This window comes from Ovis aries, chromosome 6 (genome assembly GCF_016772045.2).
Source record: "Ovis aries strain OAR_USU_Benz2616 breed Rambouillet chromosome 6, ARS-UI_Ramb_v3.0, whole genome shotgun sequence".
NCBI classification, from domain to species: Eukaryota; Metazoa; Chordata; class Mammalia; order Artiodactyla; family Bovidae; genus Ovis; species Ovis aries.
In genome coordinates this window covers 91,640,818-91,668,107 of record NC_056059.1, presented here as the reverse complement: position 1 = coordinate 91,668,107, position 27,290 = coordinate 91,640,818, and the positions used below count along the sequence as shown (strand labels likewise).

At 37.1% G+C, this 27,290-nt stretch overlaps 2 protein-coding genes across 5 annotated transcripts in view; one reads left to right on the top strand and one right to left on the bottom strand.

Moving 5' to 3' along the window:
• ART3 (ADP-ribosyltransferase 3 (inactive)) overlaps window positions 1-27,290 on the bottom strand; it is a 151,390-nt gene that overhangs the window by 82,633 nt on the left and 41,467 nt on the right. The window lies entirely within an intron of this gene.
• CXCL11 (C-X-C motif chemokine ligand 11) lies at window positions 9,517-11,311 on the top strand. Of its 2 annotated transcripts, none has more exons than XM_027971095.3 (4): window positions 9,517-9,631; window positions 10,190-10,316; window positions 10,429-10,501; window positions 10,741-11,311. In XM_027971095.3, exons 1-4 carry the CDS (start codon window positions 9,571-9,573, stop codon window positions 10,798-10,800), a joined length of 321 nt encoding a protein of 106 aa, XP_027826896.1. In that variant the 5' UTR covers window positions 9,517-9,570; the 3' UTR covers window positions 10,801-11,311. The 2 variants fall into 2 exon arrangements, with proteins under 2 accessions (XP_027826896.1, XP_014952058.1); XM_015096572.4 differs by having other exon boundaries at window positions 10,737-11,311.

Genomic DNA, 27,290 nt, shown 5'->3' with positions numbered 1-27,290 from the left:
CATGTTTCTATCCCCTAACAATAAGCATGTTGTTTTCCAACTTGGAAAATTAACATGAACGTCCACATTGACCTGGCAGTTGTAGATTGCAGTCATTTTCCAGGCGGCCAATTTAAGGCCATAAATAGAGATGCCTTTGTTGTGAGAAAAACGATTTCTTTGACGTTTATGGTGATGCTGAAGCTGCTTTATACAACCCACTGCTCCTGGCTCAAATAGCAGCAAACATTCTGTGAGGAGTACAGAGGACATGGAAAATAGGGTTGATAATCTGTTCAGTGAGATAACAGACCTTCTCTGTCTCCTAAATTTTAACATATGAGGTCTTAAAATCATACCTAAAATTCTAAAGGAAAGCAATTCACTTTCAAACCCATGTTCTTTGTTTCCTTCTGAATTATTGTGAAAACAAATTAAGTAGTTTCTGACACTTAACTATACTTTTAAAATCAACTTGGCAAAAAGTAACATTCCAAGGCAAGTAAGTTTGGTTCTACATAAAACAAACAGGTTGAAAAAAGTGAATAATGGTTGTTATTTCATAACTCTTCCTTCCTCAAAGGTAAACATTAAATTTCCTTTTCAGAATGGTAGATTGAAATCTTATTTCAAAGAAAATTAAAGAGTTACAGTTTAATAAATCACCTGTAGCTTAGCTGTTCCAGGAAACCCTCTCCTTTGCAATAAATCTAATTAAGACAATGGGAAGCCATCCAACTCCAGGAACAAGATACAGGTAGCCTGTGCCTGATCAGCACAAAAAGGCACAGATAAAAAGCAAAATAAACTGAACTGACAGTAACTTTGAAATCTTCAATCCCTGAAAGCTAAAACCTCATTTTTTTGTCTTTCTGTGCTCATCTTTCAGAGTACCAATAACTGTCTCTCCTTTAACATCAGAAATTTGGTAGAATTCAGTCATCTTTCACGCAAGGTGCATCAGGTTCTGATTCCTTCTACCGTTCTGAAAAGGAAAGGAAAAACAGAAAGCTAGCAGTGGGTCAGTTGGGTCAGGATGGAGATGGAGGACACTGAAAACTGGCCCTTCTTCTGTGCATGTATTTGAGACTGCAATGTTTGGGGCAGTGCATATCACAGATGAAATCATCCTTATGAAATGTGAATTCTTGTACATCTCATTCACAAATGCCAGATTACATTACACTACATTTTGAAAATCTCTTATGTCAAAGTCCCAGAAGGAGACTAAGTATAAGCTCAGAAAAATCCTTTTCAAAATTCATTATCTCTGTGGAATGCTTTCAAATAACAATAAAATATACACTACTCCTTAATGCCACAATGATTTTTTTATTGTCTATACCATTTTTCCCCAAATTTAATTTGGAAAAAATACAGCCTTGCCCAGTGCCTAATAGCTGCCTTGAATATAGCCAGCAGGATCTTCTGATTTCTGGAAAAGGTATTTATTAATGTTAAAGGAAAATCACAGAAGTAGAATTCCATTAAGGGTTTCTGAAAAAATCCACTGGCAGCTCCCTAAATGCCGTAATCCCTCTATAAAAAAAGCATCAGGTTTTGTACTACTGTACTTTTAAAAGTTAAAGACTCTACATCAATCTGTTCAACCTATTCACATTATTTTAGGTGCCTATCACATGTGTGGCAACCTCTTGACCCTAGGAGTGAGTCATCTGCCTTCTATAAACTCAAAACAACAGGATTCTGTTACATTATGCATGCATGGTAAGTCACTTCAGACATGTCTGACTCTGTGCGACCCTATGGACTGCAGCCGGCCAGGCTCCACTGTGCATGGGATTCTCAGGCAAGAATTCTGGACTGGGATGCTGTGCCATCCTCCAGGGATCTTTTTGATCCAGCGATGGAACCTGAGTCTAACCTGCATTGGCAGGTGGGTCCTTTACCACTAGCACCACCTGGGAATCCCTCTGTTACATTATACTGCTTTATAATAAATGAGAACTGTTCCATTCCCAACCCGCTTTTCATTAATTTAACTAGCAAAACAGTCTTAATTTTTTCTGCAAACAATATGTTATTCAAAGACTTAATGAATGCTGAGTTGGGAATTATTTTTAAATGCTTTGCACTAATCTCTCCCCATTTGAAAACTTTAAAACTCTATATTAGTTGCATAATTGAGAATCATAACTAAAACTTCATATGAATCACAGATTATAACTGTTAAGCTGCAAAGGGTTTTCGAAATTAATTATAAGAACTAAATTCAGGGATTCTTCAAATTCAAAGGGAAACTTGTTTGAATGGATGAATTTAAAATAGTTCAATTACAGAAACAACAACAAAAAAATGGCAAACACTACTAAAACCAGACAGAATGAAGTTTAATCTTTGTCCTGCTTAATCAAAGACAATTTATAATGAGATAAAACAGCTTAGTGAAGAAAGAACAAGAGGACTAGGAAGATTTAGAAAAGTTTATAAAACAAACTAAAAAAAATTTAAAAAGCATAGTATCTCTTTTCCCTCCATCGCCATCTTTATTCAAAATATAATATCAAGGTAGTATAATATGCTAAATGAATAACTAGACAAGTAATGTCCATGTTCAAGGTCAGGAGGGGCAGCCATAAGGAGATACCCCACGTTCAAGGTAAGAGAAACCCAAGTAAGAGGGTAGGTGTTGCGAGAGGGCAGCAACAGAGGTCAGACACCTGAAACCATACTCACAGAAAACTAGCCAATCTGATCACATGGACCACAGCCTGGTCTAACTCAATGAAACTAAGCCATGCCCTGTGGGGCCACCCAAGACGGTCATGGTGGAGAGGTCTGACAGAATGTGGTCCACTGGAGAAGGAAATGGCAAACCACTTCAGTATTCTTGCCTTGAGAATCCCATGAACAGTAAGAAAAGGCAAAATGATAGGATACTGAAAGAGGAACTCCACAGGTAGGTAGGTGCCAAATATGCTACTGGAGATCAGTGGAGAAATAACTCCAGAAAGAATGAAGGGATGGAGCCAAAGCAAAAACAATACCCAGCTGTGGAGATGACTGGTGATAGAAACAAGGTCCGATGCTGTAAAGAGCAATATTGCATAGGAACCTGGAATGTCAGGCCCATGAATCAAGGCAAACTGGAAGTGGTCAAACAGGAGATGGCAAGAGTGAACGTTGACATTCTAGTAATCAGCAAACTAAAATGGACTGGAATGGGTGAATTTAACTCAGATGACCATTATATCTACCACTGCGGGCAGGAATCCCTCAGAAGAAATGGAGTAGCCATCATGGTCAACAAAAGAGTCCGAAATGCACTACTCGGATGCAATCTAAAAAACAACAGAATGATCTCTGTGCGTCTCCAAGGCAAACCATTCAATATCACAGTAATTCAAGTCTATGCCCCAACCAGTAAAACTGAAGCAGCTGAAGTTGAACGGTTCTATGAAGACCTACAAGATCTTTTAGAACTAACACCCAAAAAAGATGTCCTTTTCATTATAGGGGACTGGAATGCTAAAGTAGGAAGTCAAGAAACACCCGAAGTAACAGGCAAATTTGGCTTTGGAATGCGGAATGAAGCAGGGCAAAGGCTAATAGAGTTTTGCCAAGAGAACATGCCGGTCATAGCAAACACCCTCTTCCAACAACGTAAGAGAAGACTCTACACATGGACATCACCAGATGGTCAACATCGAAATCAGATTGATTATTGCTGCTCTATACAGTCAGCAAAAACAAGATCGGGAGCTGACTGTGACTCAAATCATGAACTCTTATTGCCAAATTCAGACTTAAATTGAAGAAAGCAGGGAAAACCACTAGACGATTCAGGTATGACCTAAATCAAATCCCTTATGATTATACAGTGGAAGTGAGAAACAGATTTAAGGGACTAGCTCTGAGAGTGCCTGATGAACTATGGACGGAGGTTCATGACACTGTACAGGAGACAGGGATCAAGAGCATCTCCAAGAAAAAGAAATGCAAAAAAGTAAAATGGCTGTCCGGGGAGGCCTTACAAATAGCTGTGAAAAGGAGAGAAGTGAAAAGCAAAGGAGAAAAGGAAAGATATAAGCATCAGAATGCAGAGTTCCAAAGAATAGCAAGGAGAGATAAGAAAGCCTTCCTCAGCAATCAATGCAAAGAAATAGAGGCAAACAACAGAATGGGAAAGACTAGAGATCTCTTCAAGAAAATCAGAGATACCAAGGGAACATTTCATGCAAAGATGGGCTCGATAAAGGACAGAAATGGTATGGGCCTAACAGAAGCAGAAGATATTAAGAAGACGTGGCAAAAATACACAGAAGAACTGTACAAAAAGATCTTCATGACCAAGATAATCACGATGGTGTGATCACTCAGCTAGAGCCAGACATTCTGGAATGTGAAGTCAAGTGGGCCTTAGAAAGCATCATTATGAACAAAGCTAGTGGAGGTAATGGAATTCCAGTTGAGCTATTTCAAATCGTAGAAGATGATGCTGTGAAAGTGCTGCAATCAATATGCCAGCAAATTTGGAAAACTCAGCAGTGGCCACAGGACTGGAAAAGGTCCGTTTTTATTCCAATCCCAAAGAAAGGCAATGCCAAAGAATGCTCAAACTACCATACAATTGCACTCATCTCACATGCTAGTAAAGTAATGCTCAAAATTCTCCAAGCCAGGCTTCAGCAATACATGAACCATGAACTTCCTGATGTTCAAGCTGGTTTTAGAAAAGGCAGAGGAATCACATATCAAATTGCCAACATCTACTGGATCATGGGAAAAGCAAGCGAGTTCCAGAAAAACATCTGTTTTATTGACTATGCCAAAGCCTTTGACTGTGTGGATCACAATAAGCTGTGGAAAATTCTGAAAGAGATGGGAATACCAGACCACCTGACCTGCCTCTTGAGAAATCTGTACGCAGGTCAGGAAGCAACAGTTAGAAGTGGACATGGAACAACAGACTGGTTCCAAACAGGAAAAGGAGTACATCAAGGCTGTATATTGTCCCCCTGCTTATTTAACTTCTATGCAGAAGTACATCATGAGAAACACTGGGCTGGAAGAAGCACAAGCTGGAATCAAGATTTCTGGGAGAAATATCAATAACCTCAGACATGCAGATGACACCATCCTTGTGGCAGAAAGTGAAGAGGATCTAAAAAGCCTCGTGATGAAAGTGAAAGAGGAGGGTGAAAAAGTTGGCTTAAAGCTCAACATGCAGAAAACGAAGATCATGGCATCTGGTCCCATCACTTCATTGCAAATAGATGGGGAAGTAGTGGAAACAGTGTCAGACTTTATTTTGGGGGGCTCCAAAATCACCGCAGATGGTGATTGCAGCCATGAAATTAAAAGACTCCTTGGAAGGAAAGTTATGAACAACCTAGATAGCATATTCAAAAGCAGAGATATTACTTTTCCAACAAAGGTCCGTCTAGTCAAGGCTATGGTTTTTCCAGTGGCCATGTATGGAGGTGAGAGTTGGACTGTGAAGAAAGCTGAGCTCCGAAGAATTGATGCGTTTGAACGCATCAGTCCATTCTGAAGGAGATCAGTCCTGGGTATTCTTTGGAAGGACTGATGCTAAAGCTGAAACTCCAATACTTTGGCCACCTAATGCAAAGAGTTGACTCATTGGAAAAGACTCTGAAGTTGGGTGGGACTGGGGGCAAGACGAATGGGGACAACAGAGGATGAGGTGGCTGGATGGCATCACCGACTGGATGGACATGAGTTTGAGTGAACTCCAGGAGTTGGTGATGGACAGGGAGGCCTGGCGTGCTGCAATTCATGGGGTCGCAAAGAGTCGGACACGACTGAGCAACTGAACTGAACTGAAACACTTGTGGCTACTAAGCATCTGGAATGTGGCTAGTCCAATTTAAAAGTGTATTACAGAATGGACTATTACTCAGCCATTAAAAGAATACATTTGAATCAGTTCTAATGACATGGATGAAACTGGAGCCTATTATACAGAGTGAAGTAAGCCAGAAAGAAAAACAATACCGTATACTAATGCATGTATATGGAATTTAGGAAGATGGTAACGATTACCTTGTATGTGACACAGAAAAAGAGACACATGTATAGAACAGTCTTTTGGACTCTGCGGGAGAGAGAGAGGGTGGGATGATTTGGGAAATGGCATTGAAACATGTAGAATATCATATATGAAATGAATCACCAGTCCAGGTTCGATGCATGATACAGGATGCTCAGGGCTGGTGCACTGGGATGACCCAGAGGGATGGTATGGGGAGGAAGGTGGGAGGGGGTTCAGGATGGGGAACACATGTACACCAGTGGTGGATTCATGTTGATGTATGGCAAAACCAATACAATATTGTAAAGTTTTAGCCTCCAATTAAAACAAATAATTTTATATTTTAAAATAAATAATAAAAGTGTAGTACTGAAAAAAAATAAAATCTCACTGAATGATTTTATAATGGTTACACCTTGAAATGATCTTTCACATTTTAAACAAAATAAAAATATTATTAAAATTAATGTCACCTATTTCTTTTTACTCCTTAAATATAGCTACTAAAGATAATTTCCTGACAGTCCAGTGGTTCAATGAGTAAAGAACCTGCCTGCAATACAGGAGACACCAGAGATATGGGTTCAATTCCTGAGTCGGGAAGCTCCCCTGGAGGAGGGCATGGCAACCCACTTCAGTATTCTTCCCTGGAGAATCCCATGCACAGGGAAGCCTGGCAGGCTACAGTCCCTGGGTCACAACGAGTCGGACACGACAGAAGCAACTGAGCACAGCCCAGTGGTTAGAACTCTGCACTTCCACTGGAGGAGGCCTGAGTCCAATCCCTGGTCAGATAACTAGGACCACATAAGCTGCACAACAAGGCCAAAAAAATAAAGAGAAAAAAATGTTTTAAGTGTGGCTACTAGAATATTTAAAATTAAGTATGTGGTTAATCATTATACTTCTTCTATATAAAGCTAGACAAGACAGTAAATGGTATAAAGCCAGAAGAAATCAAGGAATTAAAGAAAACTTTACAAAGATATCAAAACTTAAGGAAAGGATTCAGGAAAGCTGAGAAAAGTACATTCCATCTTAAAGGAACCATATTATATGAAAGAAATAAGAGGGATCTCTCAAACTCACTAGAGAAGACGATGTTCTCAAAGAATTAATCCTCCCCATGTGATAACAGAAAGTGTTTAGGTCAGAAGAAGTCATAGGGTTAAAGACACACATTTACAGAACACATTTGAAATTAGGCAGACTACCTTCTACAATAAATTAGAACACTGCAAAACTTTAAAGACACAAGAAGGAACTTGGTTTTGTCCACTTCTCTATCTTTGATACTCAAAAGAGTGCTAGGCATGTACTAAAATAAATATTTGTCCAATGAATGAACAATGAACTAATGATACTATAGAATGGGGTGGTGCTTTCCAGTAATCTTTAAGGCAGGGACCCTGGGAGGTAAAGGCAGTAAAAAGGGAAAGAGTGTGAAGGAAGGAGAAAGCATCCATATTAGTACCTTCCAGAGTCTAATTAAGTTTACTTTTTGTATAGCTCAAAAAAAAAAGTAAAAAGGTTAAAGCACGAAACCAACTCTGCATAATTTTGGTTCTATGTATTACCTAAGAACTTGAAGAAAAAATAATCGATAAGGATTTATGAAATCCAAGAACATATTCCTTTTACTTTGTTTTCCTGTGAGAAAAATGTTAAATGAATGAATGAGAAAGAGAAATAATATTCCAACTACTTTGAGATTAATTAAAATAAAGACTAAGAGGTTTTTAAAGACTTAAATGATTGATAAATGTAGGACCTGTTGGCTCAGATGGTAAAGAATCTGCCTGCAATGCAGGAGAACTAACTGGGTTTGACCCCTGAGTTGGGACGATCCCTTGGAGAAGGGAATGGCAACCCACTCCAGTATTCTTGCCTGGAGAATTCCATGGACACAGGAGCCTGGTAGGCTACAGTCCATGGGGTCACAAAGAGTCGGACACAACTGAGTGACTAAGACACACACATCCAAATAAGTATCTGATTTCAGAATAAAATGTAATGATAATTCTCAAAAAAGAAGTTGAGTAATGTGAAATAACCATCTGAAAATACAAAACTAGGAAATAGGAAGAAAGGTTTGAAAATTACAGTGATTTTTCTCATCTTACAAAGGGAGGAACCAGAAGATTCTACTTATGGTTGATGTAAATTATCACAAAAAGTCAGGTTAAAAAAAATTAAGATTACTAGCAGAACACAAAACACTGTATTCTGTCCAAATCACATAGGAAAATGTTAAAATATATAAAGCTAGAAAGAAATCACAGGAAACATAACGACAGAAAAGAAACATCAAGGAAGCATTTAATAAAGCTTACAGATTGCCAATTACATAGTAAATAATTACATTCACCTATTAAAAATCCCTTTGATATGATTTTTTAAGTGTTTGCAAAAGACATTTAAAACAAATAGAATGAGAAAGCTTAAGAGGAAAGTGAAGTAGAAGTGAAAGTCACTCAGTCCAGTCAATTCTTTACTACCACATGGACTAATTCTCCAGGCCAGAATACTAGAGTAGGTAGCTGTTCCCTTCTCCAAGGGATCTTCCCAACCCAGGGATGGAACCCCAGTCTCCCACTTTGGAGGTGGATTATTTACCAGTTGAGCCACCAGAAAAGCCCAAGAATACTGGAGTGGGTAGCCTACCCCTTCTCCAGAGGATCTTCCCAACCCAGGAATGGAACCAGGGACTCCTGCATTGCAGGTGGATTCTTTACCTGCTGAGCTACCAAGGAAGCCCCTTAAGAGGAAAAGGTAAAGATAAAAAGAAAACAGGGTTATATCAAAGTAGAATCCAAGAAATACAAACACAGCATGAGAAAGAACTGTTTTTTAAAAATCCACAATTCACACAACTTTATGTACTAAATAATAATGCTTAATACATATATGCAAAAACTGTTAAACATGGAAAAATAAATGGATATAAATTCATAAGTACAGGTCTTTAGAAGACTTCTTCAGACATACAGTCAAAACTTACAAATAAATAAATTGTAAATTATAAATTACAGTTAAAAAATATAAATAAGTTGAAAGAAAAGGTCATTTGATGTTAAACAAAATAGGCCTCCCATGCAAGAGTTTGGACTTAAAAGCAAAAGTATAATTTGTTTTAAAGAATGTTCTTTTATATAGTTCTGTGAAAGATGGAAGGTGAAAGGACTGAAAATCAGAAGATACTCTTCCTAAATGGAAGAAAGAAAGGCAATCAGAATTTCACTGCCCAGGGTAGTCCAATAAACAAATACATTTCTAGGAAATGCTACTGGAAGGCAGGTTCCCATCTGGGAATACTCTATATAGCTCTTTACTGTCTACAAAGTGCTTTCACATTCATATTACTTACAATACTGTAACAAAAGGAAGGAACGGCAGATGAGAACAAAATAGAATCTCTTGGAAGAAAGGAACATGACTCAAGGAGGGAAATTCCACTTGCCATAAGAGGGCTGCTGGTATATAAAGTGCCTTATATAAGCCAGTAAGAATTCTCTTCCACTATCTGCTTTTCTACTCCCTCCAAGAATATCAAAGCCAAAGCAGCAGCAACAAGCATGCGGGTGAAGGGCATGGCTATAGTCCTGGCTGTGATATTATGTGCTGCAATTGTTCAAGGTATATGGTATCTTTTATTTCTCAACCTATAAATGTCTTTTCTAATGCTTCAAATGTCTTTTTGTTCACTTTTATCTCAAAATATACAGTGAATTTTTATTTACCCTCAAACATTAGCAGTTGCTACAGCTTTGGCAGAGAATATTGGAAATGTTTAACTGAAACTAGAGATGATACATTTAATAGAATTTATTTAGCTACAAAATCTGGCAAGAGCCTTTAGGAATAGTTTTAGACGTCTGCCAAGATTTTAAGAGATAATGTTATTAGCTTTCGGGAAAAGTTCTTGAGCATAAAAGCAACAGGCAAATAAGCTTGGTCTCTAATGAACTTCTTTCATTTTTCCCTTTATTTTTTAATGGTTTGCTTACAAATTCAAAGAGAAAATTGTCAACTTCTTAAGTTCTTTTCCTAGTAACAGCAGTGTTGAGTGCTATTTGTCAAATTACTATCTCTAGCCTCACTAAAAACTTGGCTCACATTCTTCATCAAGATTATAAAACAGAGCCCACTGCTGCAATCAAATGTATTAGTAACTGATGCTATGATCTGTTCTAGGCTTCCCTATGTTCAAAGGGGGTCGGTGTCTTTGCATAGGCCCTGGAGTAAAAGCAGTGAAAGTGGCAGATATTGAGAAAGTCTCTATAATTTACCCAACTAGTAACTGTGACAAAACAGAAGTGATGTAAGTAATGGACATGGTGAAGATAATAGTGGTGGGGGGGGAGGGGGTTACGTTATTTTTCTTATGGTTTTCCATTGAAAAATTAAGTCTGTTTTGGACCTTCCCTTGACAGTATCACCCTGAAAACACATAAAGGACAAAGATGCCTAAATCCCAAGTCAAAGCAAGCAAAAGCTATTATCAAGGTAGGTTACCAGATTACTTCCATTTTATAATCTGCTTTATCTAAGACAAATCTTTTGGGAGAAAAAATTGACAACTGCAGAATGGTTTTGTTATGATCCTGTGTGAAGTATTCTGATAAGGGATCTCTGGTTATGATCGACTCCTTTCCTGCTACACAATTTTGCATGTCAACTCTTAAATCACTAGGAAATAAGAACAGTTCAAGTCTGTAAAATTCTCATTTTCTCATTACAGAAAGTTCAAAGAAAGAATTCTTAAAAATATCAAAATATATGAAGTCCTGGAAAAAAGGATCTGAAAACCTAGAACAAGTGTAACTGTGACTACTGAAAAGATAAGAACTCTGCAGTAAGGAAACTGACTTTCTCCTGCCAGCTGCAATGAACATTCACACATTTCTAGGTTAGGAAAATCTCTTAAGAGATTTGATACTTATAACTATTTTGCTGTGGCTATGAAAGCACCTCTGTCTCCAGAAGTTATCTGTCTATACCTGACCTATATTCTATATTACAATGTATTATTATTACTAGAATTAAGACCATGACTCATAAGTCAAAGCATCCATGTGTATAATAATCATTCCTTAAATAATTTTTATGTCAATTCATATTCCTTTTCTCAGAAGTTTTATATATATATGGAGAAAGTCCTTAAACATCATCTTATTTTATAAAGGCTGTAATTTTGGTTTTATCCATTCTTACAAATTATAGTAATACTTTGGACACATTTTAAATATGGCATATTTTTGTCTACCAAAGAAAAATACTGAAAAATAAATAATATGTGCATATCTCACAATCAAATTTATTTTCTGTGATTCTTTTTCTTAGAAAAATATCTATTTTTTAGTCATGCCTGTACTATAAAATTTAGAGATATCTAAGATAGTTTCACTTTGAAAAGAATCAAGTAATTTTTCTCTAATAAGCTACCACAACCCTCCTTAAAACAGAAACAAATACATGTTTTCCAGAAACATAAGATACCATAAACAATTTTATCTTGTAATTCAAGAGGTACACAGCTACCTATCATCACAAAGAATTGTTTTGAAATATATTTTAATGAGTAGTTGTGAAGGATAGCTCTCTCTTTTCTTTTTTTTAAAGGATCTTCCTACACTCAAACTGCTTTCTTACTCGGCAAATTTCTTATGTGAGCTTTGGAGGTAGGCCAAAAGGAAAAAGCCAAAGGAAGGCGTTCCCTGGCGGCCAGAACAAGGTCTCCGCGAGACCATTCCTACCCTAGACTTTGAACTCCAGCAGGCACCACAAAGATGCTATCAGTAAGATATATTTAAAGCAGCAGTAGTAATAGTGTAAGTCTGATAGTAGTGACTTCCTAACATGTTCCTGTAGCTATAATCCTTCCTGCCACCTAGCACCCTTAGGTTTTGTACATTTTCCAAATCCAATTCTTCAGTCTTTTTGTGAATTCTTCAACTGCCAATTAAATTTCTTTCCGCTGAAGTGAGCCAGAGTTGGTTTCTCTGTGTGGATCCAAGAACCTCAGCTGTGACAGCACTCTATAGATGGCCATCCATACATTGGTAAAACGAAAATATTTACAGGATTACCAAATATCATGTTATATTTGTTTATTTGAAAACAAAAGAACAATTTAAATGCATCTTTTGTGTATCCTTCTTATCAATATCAAAGAGCCAACCATAAAACAGATCAGAGAATGCACAGAAAAGTAAAGAGCACAGTAGGGTGCCTGGAACCCAACAGTCCTACTGACTAACTTTTGACTGGTGCCTACAAGCAATAATGAGAAGCCAAAATGTTATCCAGGAGATCTGGATATAAATAAGTAAATACCTGAATCATATATTTATTCTATGGTATATTGTATAGATATACAGCATAAATATTATGTGTATATATATCATAAATCTACATAGATTTCTATACAGATATAGGACTTCTCTAAGAATTCCCTGGATAGTTTTAAAACTTGGATCTATCATTTGACTATTTACAATGATTATTTTTTAAAGAAATCTTTGAAAAAAAAGTTACTAAGAGCTACATCATAAATTTGATATTTTTTAAAGTAAAGTAGCATAGATCAGTTGGAGAAGGCAATGGCAACCCACTCCAGTACTCTTGCCTGGAAAATCCCATGGACATGGACGGAGGAGCCTGGTGGGCTGAAGTCCACGGGTTGTGAAGAGTCAGACACAACTGAGTGACTTCACTTTCACTTTTCACTTTTCACTTTCATGCATTAGAGAAGGAAATGGCAACCCACTCCAGTGTTCTTGCCTGGAGAATCCCAGGGATGGAGGAGTCTGGTGGGCTGCTGTCTATGGGGTGGTACTGAGTCAGACACGGCTGACGCGACTTAGCAGCAGCAGCATGGATCAGTACATTATCATTGAAAAACGATATAATACTTAAATTTGTTCACAGCAAAATAAGACATAAAAGAATTAATGCTGTTGTTGGTCTGTCGCTAAGTTGTGTCCGACTCTTTGTGACCCCATGGACTACAGCACACCACACCTCCCTATCCTTAACTACCTGCCAGAGTTTGCTCAAACTCATGCTCATTGAATCTGTGATGTCATCCCAACCATCTCATCCTCTGTCACCTCCATCTCCTCCTGCCCTCAATCTTTCTCATCATCATAATTAAAATACTCAAGTCAAAATCCTTCCCACCTTAGAGAAGGTAAAAGTGAAGTCACTCAGTTGCGTCCGACTCTTTGCAACCCCATGGACTGTAGCCTACCAGGCTCTTCTGTCCATGGGATTTTTCAGGCAATGGTACCGGAGTGGATTGCCATTTCCCTCTCCAGGGGATGTTCCTGGCCCAAGGATCAAACCAGGGTCTCCCGCACTGTAGACAGTCGCTTTACTGTCTGAGCCACCAGGGAAGTCCTAGTACCTTTACACATTCCATTCCCTTAGCCCGTTTCTTCATTAAACTAATTCCTACTTATCACTTACATCTCAGCTTAAATGACATTTTCTTCCCTATTTGTCTTCAGAACACTGCACTTTTTCATGACACTATTTGTTGCAAATAAAAAAGTATTTCTGTGCTTAATATATGCTCTTCCACAAGTGCAAGCTCAGTAAGAAAGTTACTATAATCCTAGCCCATAGTATAGGACTTCCCTGGTGGCTCAGATGGTAAAGCATCTGCCTGCAATATGGGAGACCCAGGTTTGATCCCTGGGTTGGGAAGAGCCCACAGTATACTGCTAGCAGATATCAGATTCTTGATAAATATTTAAGAATGGAATAACTAAATGGCAATAGAAACTAAGGGAAAGGAACTTACATCAAGGAATATTATGAAGGAATGCATAATGGTAGAAAAGTATAAGTTGAGTTTTAAAAATAATAATTAAATTAGTTTGGTTGAAGTGAGGATGAAGGATATCAAATGTCTAACTGAATAACCTTGAATTTTACTATCTATAAAATGGGGATTCATTAAATGTTCATGAATAAGATAAGGACCCTAATTAAGTTATTTCCTAGTTATTCTAAATAATTCTGGGGATAGCTTAGAAGATTGAGTGGAACTAGGAAAGCTTGGGAAAAGGAGTATGTTGCCATAGCTCAGTTTTGTTTGTATTCCCCAAACTTCAAGTTATTCTCATACCATCATCACAAATTTTCTTTTACCACATTTCTGATCAATCTTCATTATTCTCAGCAACTTCTTAATGCTTTTATTTTGCTTTCCTGTTCATAAAAAGCAAACTTTCACTACTGTACATGTGAAATCAGCATCACTTCCTATAGAAATAAAATGTAACAATAATAGGAAAGAAGACAAATTTTTAGACAGGTACCACCTCCCAAGACTGAACCAGGAGAAAATACAAAATATGAACAGGCCAATAACAAGAACTGAAGTTGAAACTGTGGTTTAAAAACTCCCAACAAACAAAACTCTAGGACCTGATGACTTCACAGCAATTTCTATCAAACATTTAGAGAAGAGGTAACACCTATCCATCTGAAACTATTCCAAAAACCTGCAAAGGAACATTTCCAAACTCATGCTATGAGGTTGCCATCATCTTAATATCAAAACCAGACAGAGATACCACAAAAAAGAAAACTACAGGCCAGTATGTGGAGAAGACAATGGCACCCCACTCCAGTACTCTTGCCCAGAAAATCCCATGGACGGAGGAGCCTGGTGGGCTGCCGTCTATGGGGTCGCACAGAGTCAGACACGACTGAAGCGACTTAGCAGCAGCAGCACAGGCCAGTATCACTGATGAACACAGACACAAAACTCCTCAACACAATAATAGCAAACAGAATCCAACAAGACAGTAAGAGGATCAGACACCACAATCAAGTGCAATTTATGTCAGGGATGCAAGGATTTTTCAACATCCACAAATCAGTATGACACACAACACTGGAAAAAACTGATGAATAAAAACTATACAATCATCTCAATAGATATAGAAAAAGCATTGTGACAAAATTCAACACCCATTTATGATAAAAATTCTCCAGAAAGTGGGCACAGAGTGGAAAGTGCCTCATCATAATGAAGCCCATTTATGACAAATCCACAGCTAACATCACACTCAATGGTAAAAAGCAGAAAGCCTTTCCTCAAGATCAAGAGGAAGAGGACGTCCTCTCTCATCACTTCTGTTCAACATAGTTTTAGAAGTCCTAGCCACAGAAATCAGAGAAGAAAAAGAAATAAAAGGAATCAAATTGGAAAGAAGAAGTAAACTGTCACTATTTGCAGATGACATGATACTATACATAAAATAATCCTAAAGATGCTACTAGAAAACTACTAGAGCTCATCAATGAATTCAATAAAGTTGCAGGATATAAAATTAATATACATAAGTCTGTTGCATATCTTTACACTAACAACAAAAGATCACAAAGAGAAATTAAGGAAACAGTCCTATTTACCATCATATCAAAAAGGATAAAATATCTATGAATAAACCTACCTAAGAGGGCAAAAGACCTTTACTCTAAAAACTATAGAAACTGAAAATGACACCAACAAATGGAAAGATATACCATGCTCTGGACTGAAGAATCAGTATTATCAAAAGGACCACACTACCCCAGGCAATTTACAGATTCAATGCAATCCCTAACAAAACACCAGTGACATTTTTCAAAGAATTTTAAAATCTATATGGAAACACTAAAGACCCTGAATAGACAAAGCAATCTTGAAAAAGAAAATGGAGCTGGAGGAATCAGGCTCCCTGACTTCAGACTACACTATAAAGCTATAGTAATCAAAACACTATGGTACCATAAACCATAACAGAAATATAAAAACAGAAATACAGATCAATAGGGTAGGATAGAAAGTCCAGAACACAGTCACACACCTATGGACAATTTATGCAAAGGAAGCAAGACTATACAATGGAGAAAAGACAGTCTCTTCAATAAGTGGTTCTGAGAAAACTGGACGGCTACACATTAAAAAATGAAATTAGAATATTCTCTAATACTATACACAAAAATAAATTCAAAATGCATTAAAGACCTACATGTAAGACCAAACTATAAAACTCTTAGAAGAACACACAGAACACACTTTGACATAAGTTGCAGCAGTATCTTTTTGGATCTACCTCCTAGAGTAATAAAAAATAAAGGCAATAGTAAACAAATGAGACCTAATTAAACGTAAAAGCTTTTTGCACAGCAAAGGAAACATAAACAAAACAAAAAGTCACCCCACAGAATGAGAGAAAATATTTGTAAACAAAGCAACTGACAAGGGATTAGTCTCCAAAATATACAGTTCATGCAGCTCAACACATTAAAAAAAGAAAGAAAAACAACTCAATCCAAAGACAGACAGAAGACCTTCCTCCAAAGAAAAATCTTTGGAGAAAAGACATTTCTCCAAAGAAAACAAACAAACAGCCAAAAAGCACATGAAAAGACGCTCAACATTTCTAGTTATTAGAATGCAGGTGAAAACTATAAACAGGTATCACCTCACACCAGTCAGAATGGTCATCATAAAAAAATCTACAAAGAGTAAATGCTGGAGAGGATGGAGAAAAGGGAATCCTCTTACATTCTTGGTGGGAATGTAATCTGGTACAATCACTCCAGAGAAACATATGGAGGTTCTTAAGAAACTAAAAACAGAACCGCCACATGGTCCAGCAATCCCACCCCTAGGCATATATCTAGAGAAAACTCTAATGTAAAAAGATACACACTCCCCAGTGTTCACAGCAGTACTATTTTCTATAGCCAAGACATGGAAGCAACCTAAATTACCATCAACAGATGAATGGATAAAGATGTGATCTGAGGCTTCCCTGGAAGAATTGATGCTTTCAAACTGTGATGCTGGAGAAGACTCTTGAGAATCCCTTGGACAGCAAGGAGATCAAACCAGTCAATCCTAAAGGAAATCAACCCTGAATATTCATTGGAAGGATTGATGCTGAAGCTGAAGCTCTAATACTTTGGCCACCCAAAGTGAAGAGCCAACTCACTGGAAAAGATTCACAGAATCAGATACTACTTAGTGACTGAACAAGTCCCTTTCTGAACAGCAAAATGATTTAAATCCATCAGTCACTCTGTTAAGTCAAAATATTGCTACAATTTAATTGAGATTATTGGAAACTTCCAATTTTTAATATATTAAATGACTCAGAAAAGCATCAGCATAATTATGCCACATTTCTTCTGCTCCTCTCCAAAGGAGGAACCAGGAATAAAAACTTACTCTCACACTTTCTCTGAAATGAGAACTTTACAGTCAATTAATGTTTCAGTGGACCACTGGTATACAGACTTGGATTTATCACTGTAGTTGATGATACATACATTGTCACCTCTGAGGCATATATATGTATCATAAAATGAAGACCCATGAACACACCACTCAAATTAAGAACTAGAATATTAATAACAATGTAACTATGTGTTTCTTCCCTATCCTATTCCCTTGCCTCTGCCAACCCCAAGACAATCACTATTCTGAACTCTGTTTCTTCCCTTGCTTTTTAAAAAATTGTGGTAAAATACACATAACCTAATATCTCACACGCTAATAAAGTAATGCTCAAAATTCTCCAAGCCAGGCTTCAGCAATACGTGAACCGTGAAATTCCAGATGTTCAAGCTGGTTTTAGAAAAGGCAGAGGAACCAGAGATCAAATTGCCAACATCCAATGGATCATGGAAAAAGCAAGAGAGTTCCAGAAAAACACCTATTTCTGCTTTATTGACTATGCCAAAGTCTTTGACTGTGTGGATCACAATAAACTGTGGAAAATTCTGAAAGAGATGGGAATACCAGACCACCTGACCTGCCTCTTGACAAACTTATATGCAGGTCAGGAAGCAACAGTTAGAACTGGACAGGAACAGACTTGTTCCAAATAGGAAAAGGAGTACGTCAAGATAATATATTGTCACCTTGCTTATTTAACTTATATGCAGAGTACATCATGAGAAACGCTGGGATGGAAGAAGCACAAGCTGGAATCAAGACTGCCAGGAGAAATATCAATACTTCATATGCAGATGACACCACCCTTATGGCAGAAAGTGAAAAGGAACTAAAAAGCCTCTTGATGAAAGTGAAAGTGGAGAGTGAAAAAGTTGGCTTAAAGCTCAACATTCAGAAAACGAAGATCATGGCATCTGGTCACATCACTTCACAGGAAATAGATGGGGAGACAGTGGAAACAGTGTCAGACTTTATTTTTCTGGGCTCCAAAATCACTGCAGATGGTGATTGCAGCCATGAAATTAAAAGATGCTTACTCCTTGGAAGGAAAGTTATGACTGACCTAGATAGTATATTGAAAAGCAGAGACATTATTTTGCCAACAAAGGTCCGTCTAGTCAAGGCTATGTTTTTTGCAGTAGTCATGTATGGATGTGAGAGTTGGACTGTGAAGAAAGCTGAGCACTGAAGAATTGATGTGTTTGAACTGTGGTGTTGGAGAAGACTCTTGAGAGTCCCTTGGACTGCAAGATCCAACCAGTCCATTCTAAAGGAGATCAGCCCTGGGTGTTCATTGGAAGGAATGATGCTAAAGCTGAAACTCCAGTACTTTGGCCACCTCAAGTGAAGAGTTGACTCATTGGAAAAGACTCTGATGCTGGGAGGGATTAGGGGTAGGAGCAGAAGGGGACGACAGAGGATGAGATGGCTGGATGGCATCACTGACTCGATGGACGCGATTCTGAGTGAACTCCGGGAGTTGGTAATGGACAGGGAGGCCTGGCGTGCTGCAATTCATGGGGTCGCAAAGAGTCGGACCCAACTGAGCGACTGAACTGAACTGAAACATTTTTAAGTGTTCAGTTCAGCAGTATTAAGTACATTCATGTTACTGTGCAACCATCACTCTCTTGCTTTTTAAAATTGCGTGTGTGTTCTGCTGCTTAGTCATGTCTAACTCTTTATGACTGTAGCCTATTAGGCTCCTCTGGCCGTGGGATTCTCCAGGCAAGAATACTGGAGCGATTTGTCATTTGCTCCTCCAGGGGATCTTCCTAACCCAAAGATCGAACCCATGTCTCTTGCATCTCCTGCATTAGAAGGAAGAGTCTTTACCACTGCACCACCTGGGAAGCCTTTTTAAAATTAGTTTTATTTATACACACACAGTTAAACAAAATATTATTTAACTTTAGTTTTGCTTAACTTTATCAAAAGGGTAATCTTTCTGTATTTAATCTCAACATTATCTTAGAAAATTCACCTACATTTTCTGCAAACAAGTCTTGCTTGCCTTTTGTTAGTTTTACTCCTAATATTCATGTTTTTAAGAATTTGTTGCTTCTGTAAATTTTTATAAAATAACATTAAACTTATTTTGTTTCTGATGGAGAAAGTGTAGTACACTGATCTTATAGCCACCTACTTTGATAAATTCGATCATTTCTAAATTTGAAAGGGTGGTTCCTATGCAAAAAATCTTCTATGCAAAATTTTATTTCTTCCTTATCAATACTTCTGGCTTGAATTTCTTTCTTTTAAAATTTTCAGGCTATGACCTATAGCACAAAGAAGAAAAGTAAAAAATGAGCATCTGTGTCTTCAGTAAATTCATGGTATACGCTTATGCAATGAAGATAAGACAAGTTACCTAAATAAGCCCTTTCCTAAGACTAAATGCTGCATGATTCCAGCCCTCAGTTCCACCAGAAGAGGCATGCTATGGCTGATCAATGCTGTAGACTAACAGACACGTCTGATCATACGAGTTACTACATCATCTAGAGGGAAAATACTACCTGTTGCACTTAGGAGATAAGCTGAAACTTGCACAGAGACCTGGCTATATTTTTGAAATGCTGACCGATTAAAACTTCATTTACACTTCTTAAAATACCTTTTTAATAATGCCATCTTTAGAACAATGTGAAAGGTATATATTATAACACATATTTGAAAATAAGAAAACTGAAGCCCAGACCTACCTAACAGTTTGTCCAGGTTCACAGAGCAAGTGAGAGACCAAACTATACACTGCTATCTGTAGAGACCCAGACCATCTCATCATCCCATTAAGTGTGAGAAAAGCAAAGCACTGCATGGTTTCAGTATGCATACAAACAGAAGTTATTTATTTAGGCTTTCCCAAGCATGCTCATTTTAAGTATACCAACTCTGCCCTGGGTGTGAATGATGAGACACACCGGTAACTTAAAAGTATAAAACCAGTACTACCAGACACTGTTAGATAAGAGAATCTTTTGACAATTCAGTCAAGACTTTGAAAGGCAAAGCTTTACCCTCCTTTCCCAGACTTTTCCAAGGTGTACTGTAAATCAGCTGAGGGGATTCTCAGCCTATGGAAATCACTGAATTGCTCCTGCTCACTTTTTAGGAAATTTCTTCTAAGCACATTAGTTTCTCGGAAAGCATTTTTTTTTCCTGGGTCTGTAACAAGTCTGTTAGGGCAGACAATTTATTTTGGCCTGATGCCATAGTTAGTCTTAAATCAACAGCAAATGAAACTGAAACTACAGATGTACTTTTCCCCTTAATTCTTTCTTTTAAAAACTAGACTCAGATCAGTGAATACTAAGAAAGTAAATATATAAAAAGTCATGCAAAAATTAAAACATAAAATTTCGAAGTTATTATTTAGATTTTTATTCACACAATTCATGTAAGGCTGCCAATGGATGTAACAAGTAATAGTTGGCTTACTATTGTCTCTAAAGGTTTTTTTTTCCCGAATTCTCCTCCACATTGATCACACTTATAAAGGTTTCTCTCCTGAGCAGAGCCCCACTCAAAACAAGGAGAAAACCATCCTTTGTTTTCACTCTATTTTCACAAGAAAACAACCTGATAACTAATTCAACTTCTCAGGTATTCTGATACTAGAAAAGGGTGAATTGGTTATCAGACTCAATCATTCCAGTCACTGGAAGGTCTTCATACAAATGAATAAACTGTCTTTAATTTTCATCTTACGTTCTTGTATATCTGGTTTGCAGAATTAACTCTTTAAGAACAGGTTTACCCTGAATGATTAGAAAAAAATGAGTTTCCAGACCTGTAAACCCAAGGACCAGAGCCTACAGAATCCTAACAAGATATTACCAACCCAATGAGACTGAAGCAATCTGCCTGATTGGCTGGTTGGCATCTCTCTAATCCATTTTTCGTGACACTTCTCTAATTGTGTATGCTTCCCTTCCTGGCCGCTTGTCTAAATACAATCCACACTTTAAGGTTCATCTATTACTGATCTTCATAAATACAATCACCTATAACCCCCATATCATATATTATCTATACCACTCATTTATCATTGAGCACAGTTTTTTTAATTGATATTTACTGTTTCATATTTGCGGCCTTTCCAGTTAGAATGCAAATCCATCAAGGACAGACATTGGATCTTATCCTAGTATCCCATGAGACTAACTTGGTTCCCTTCATAAAGTAGACAGACAATAATCAGAACAAGTACAATTCTCCTTGTTCTTCTGCTTCCAAAACCATCAATGAACACGTAAGCAATATGCACTGAAAAGACCGGCATTCCTTTGTTCATTCAGTACATAATTGCAGAGAACCTCCAATGAATAGTTTAAAAATTTTAGTGTACCACCTTTTACATATTTACCCCACTGTCCTAGAAATAAAGATTTTGACCTATAGCTAGCTGAGAATACCTGTATTGATTCTACTTATCTGAATCTATGCTAACTTCTGGGGAAATTATAGCTTTCTTAGGTTAAACATGGTTTCTAAAGCTAGGAAACAGCAGTGTTTATTCATGTCTTAATGTAGACATGTGATGAGTCAATGGAAATTCTCTTTGAAGATGTATAATTCTTATTTGCATCATTGCTTAAAGTCTAGAAAGATGTATACATCTATCCATCCATCCAGTATTTATTGAGTACCTTCCATATGCCAGGTGACATGCTAGGTGATAGGTATGAGCTCTGAAAAAGACTGATAAGGTCCCTGTTCTTTAAGGGCTTATAACTGAATGCGACAAAACAGACATTAAAAAGTAAACTAAGCAAGTATCAGAGCGTGAGAAATGCCAGAGAATTAAAATAAGGTCATGGATGTTCTAGGTTGTTTGGTAAGAGAAGGGGCTATTTAGATAAAATCCAAATGTCCAGAAGGAATCACCAATGCAAAGAACAAGGGGAAAAACATTCCAAATAAAGAAAATTGCTAGTATAAAAGCCTCTGTGACTGGAGTAGAGTGGCTGAGAGGGAAAATGTGAGATGAGGATGGAGAAACCAGTAGCAACCAGATTATAGAGAACTTAGTAAAACAAGATACAGAACTGGATTTAATTCTAAATATAACTAAGGTATTGAAAGGTCCTAAGCAGAAGAATGACAAGACAACTTACGGGGTGTTTTTTTAAATTTTGTATTGGAGCATAGGTGATTAACAACATTGTGTTAGTTTCAGGTGTACAGTGATGTGATCCAGTTATACGTGTGTATGTGTCTATTCTTTTTCAAATTCTTTTCCTAGTTAAATTATTCCAGAATATTGAGCCCTGTTCCCTGTGCTATACTGTAGGCCCTTGTTGACTATCTGTTTTACATATAGTGGATGGAGACTTCCCTGGTGGTTCAGTGGTTAAGACTTTGCACTCCTACTGCAGGGAGCGCAGGTTTGACATAGAGAGCAGTGTGTACATGTCAGTCCTGAACTTTGAATCCATCCCTTTCCCCTGGTAACCATAAGTTCCCATAAGTTTGTTCTCTTCTCTGAGTCTGTTTCTGTCTGGTAAATAAGTTCACTTGCATCTTTTTTTTAAGATTCTACATATAAGCAATATCATATGATATTTGTCTTTGTCTGATGTACTTCACTTAGTATGATTATCTCCAGGTCTATCCATGTTGCAGCAAACAGTATTATTTCATTCTTTTTTGTGGCTGAGTAATACTCCATTGTTATGTATATACCACGTCTTCTTTATCGATTCATCTGTCAATGGACATTTAAGTTGCTTCCTTGTTTTGGCTATTGTAAACAGCGCTACAGTGAACACTGGGGGTACATGTATCTTTCCAAATTAGAGTTTTCTCCAGATACATGCCCAGGAATGGGACTGTTGGACCATATGGTAGTTCTCTTTTAGTTTTCTAAGGAACCTCCATACTGTTCTCCATAGTGGCTATCCCAATTTACATTCCCACCAACCATGTAGGAGGGTTCCCTTTTCTCCACTCTCTCCACCATTTATTGTTTGTAGATTTTTTGATAATGGCCCTTCTGACTGGTGTAAGCTGATATCTCACTGCAGTTTTCATTTGCATTTCTCTAATAATTAGCAAAGTTAAACATCTTTTCATATGCCTCTTGCCCATTTGCATGGAGAAATTTAGGACTTCTGCCCATCTGTGGATTGGGTTTTTCATTTTTTTGTTGGCTATTGAGCTACATATTTTGCATATTTTGGAGATTAATTCCTTGTCAGTTGCTTTGTTTGCTAATATTTTCTCTCATTCTATGGGTTGTCTTTTTGTTTCACTTATGGCTTCCTTTGATGTGCTGAAGTTTTTAAGTTTAATTATGTCCCATTTATTTTTTGTTTTTATTTCAATCACTCTAGGAGATGGTGTGGAAAAGATATTGCTGTAATTTATGTCAGAGTGTTTTGGCTTATGCTTTTCTCTAAGAGTTTTATAGTATCCAGTCTTACATTTAGGTCTTTAAGCCATTTTGAGTTTATTTTTGTGTGTGGTGTTAAAGAATGCTCTAATTTCATATTTTTACATGTAGCTGTCCAGTTTTCCCAACATCATTTGAAGAGACTGTCTTTCCTCTACTGTATGATCTTGCCTCCTTTACTGTAGATTAATTGACCACAGGTGCGTAAGTTTATTTCTGGGCTTTCTGTCCTGTTCCATAGATCTGTATTTCTGTTTTTGTGATGGTTGACATACTGTTTTGATTACTGTAACATTGTAGTATAGTCTGAAGTCAGGGACCCTGATTCCTACAGCTCTGTTTTTCCTTTTCAAGATTGCTTTGGCTATTTGAAATTTTTTGTCTTGGAGCTCAGAACTCTCACTTTTAAGGGAGAATCTCTACAATATATTTATTCTCTGGTTTGTGGGTTGCATTCCCAGGGCAATGGGATTTGATTTTAATCACAAGTCTGCCCTTCCTACTCATCTTGTGGTTCCATCTTTACATCCTTGTTGTAGAAGATATTTTCCGGTAGGTTCCAGTCTTTTTCATTGATGGTTGTTTTGCAGATAGTTGTGATTTTAGTGTGCTCATAAAAGAAGGTGAGCTCAGGATCTGTCTACTCCACCATCTTGGCCACTATCCTCCAGAATGGATTTTTTAAAACATGATCTAACTGTACAGTTTTTACAAAAGATGCAATTTATATTCAATGACATAAACATGTTAAAAGTTAAATAACAGAAAAAGATATTTCATGTTAACAGTAACCAAAAGAGAGCTGAATAGTTGTAGCTACACTTAACAGACCAAACAAAACACTGTTAGTAGAGGCAAAGAAAGATAATTTATAATGATTCATTAAGTCACAACAGTTAAACACAAGAATATAAAAAACTTTGGGAGGTGTCTATATTTCTGATGAAGGAGACGTTGAGCAGGCTCATGAATACAGCTGAGGAATTATTTAGCTGAATAAATGACAAGATGCTGAATGATAAAATCTATCTGCAGTATTTTTCAAGCCACAATAAAACTCAACTCAAATAAAATTTACATATTTTAACAGAATCAAAATGCAAATAGCAGAATTAGGGAGAAATAAATGTCTTTTTCCCTCAGTCACAAAAATCCCAGGATATACAATGTTCAATATATTCTAACACAAATCCAATAGAACATGATCTATTTCAGGAAAGGAAACTACCATATAAAATACTATAAGTAAATAAATGTGTATCTGTGTGATTGTTTACTGGCTAACACGTGTTTATCTGAATATACATGTGTAACATACATATACAATACAGCATCTTTCACTTCAGTATGAGATTCAGTGTAAGACAGACCCATCTTAAACCCTAGGTGTTTAATTATTGAGGCATCAAAATAACCTCAACGATGTCTTCAGCCAATCAAGACAGAGAGAACAGAAATCAGAAATCCAAATCAAGGACAATGTTCTCTCTGGAAAGACAACACAACAAAGTTGTCGAGAAAATGGACCCCAGAACTAAGGATTAAGTCAGTATTCATAAAACACTTCAAACAATGTCTGGCATATAGTTAATGCTATGTAATATTTAACTAAAAATCAATTAAATGAGTAATAAATATTTTCTCACTAATAATAGTCCACTAACAGGCATCTCTACCTCAACTCTCCTACTGTGCTATATAGACAGCATCTTATTTGTGAAATTAGATACTAACAAAAATAAAATTATCACCATGTATCTGTTTATTGTTTAATGTTGAACTGTCCTGTGCCTCTTCCATCCATGATGTCAAGACATTTCCCCAAAAATGTTTGGCTTTTTCACTCACAGTCCAATTTTTATTCTACACAAACAGCTATGGGAGGGCTCCTCCATGTCACTGTCTCTCACACACCTTTCCCTCATCAGAAGGCGTTTTTGCTGGATGAAAGTCTTTCCAGTTCTATCAGTCTCTGCCTCACTTCCCTCTCCTTTTGACTTTTCAGTTTCCCCACAGCTAAGTCTACTGACTTACCCACTTGCAAGCTTAGCTCTACTCCAGTCCTTAGAACAGACCAACCTGAGATTCAACAATCCAGATATTTCTGCATCCCAAAGCAACAACTCATTCACTGTTCTGATGACGGAGCCCCTGCATATGAGGTTCCAAGTTTTACATGTGTTCAGTTTACAAATATGGGCTTTTATCTTGGCCTCTATGCCAACTTTTAGGCCAGTTCCTTCCAGGTACACTAGTCTAACCCTAGCATGGAAGCCCTACCTTTCTCTGGACCATCCCTACATTGCTGCAGCCAGGCTGACTATGAAAAGCCCCCCCCCCCCCCATATATTTTCCTAGGTTCCAAGTATCACTTGCTTCTGGATGCCTGCATTTAGAATAGTATTTAATTTTGTATCTCCTGTTGTCAATCACTTGCCAAGAATACAATCAGACTACTGGTGAATTTCTAACCCATGTTATATAAAAGGGTATTACCTACTTCTTACTGATAATGTCTGCTGTGAATAATCAGCCAAGCATTACTGAATGCTAAAATAAGAAACCAAGTATTGACCCTATTTGCCCAGCTGAAATTGTGCTTATTTTAGTTATCAATGTTACTAGCTCTAAGGCTACCGCATTTTTGCCTCTGCTTTGCATGTGACACTCTCTTAGAGCTGTACTCATCTTAAATCAATCTGTTTCCATTCTGTTCTCCTAAGGTCTGTCTTTATTTATGCCCCTATTTTAAATTTATTTCCTCAAAAAGCTTTTTTTTTTTTTTGGCAATAACCCTACTATAGCTACAAATCCTTTTCTTACTCCATTCTGGATCCTATGATGTTTTCATTCAGAGATGGACTGTGGTACATGAAACTTGTTTACATACAAGAAATCAGATATTCAAATACATAGTGCTTAACCTAGAAATAATTATGTTGGGGGTTATTCACTTATTTTAGTGATGTTAATGAATCATTGGAGCACTTCTAGAATTACTTGAAACTTGCCAGTTCCATGTCTTTGACCTTCTCCAGAAGACCAAACCTATTACTTGGTACTATCTGATCAAACACTCCGCTATTTGATCAAATACTGCAGTGCTTGACGAAATTATTGTTTCCAAAAATTAAATTTACCTCCAAAGGAGGGAAAATTGCTATTACTAAGGAAGTTTTTTAAATTGCCGAACCTCTGAAAGTATTACCAAAATTTAAAATGTTGAGAGAAAAGCAACATAGTTAAAATAAATGGATGACAACCTGACACTATTACCTGATCTTTAAAATTACTCTTCCACATATAAAATAATATCCTATCTTCTTACAGGATTACTATAGAAATAAAATGAGAACATATATGACATCGCTGAAACCCATAAAAAGTGTAAACAGTGAATAAAAGTAAGATTTCCTATTTATGCCTTACTGATGCAAATTTAAATGGATTTGAAACAAATAGTAAGACTTATTCATTTTAAAACTGTATTTAGGCATAAAACATTAATGTAAGTTAATTTTAGTGGACACAAATGTATAGATATATTTGTAAGAACAACAAAATAAAGGAGAGATGGATCTGTGCAGCACATAGTTTAAAAAAAACAAAAATGTATTTAGGACTCTGATTTGAGCTTAAGTTGACATTTTTAT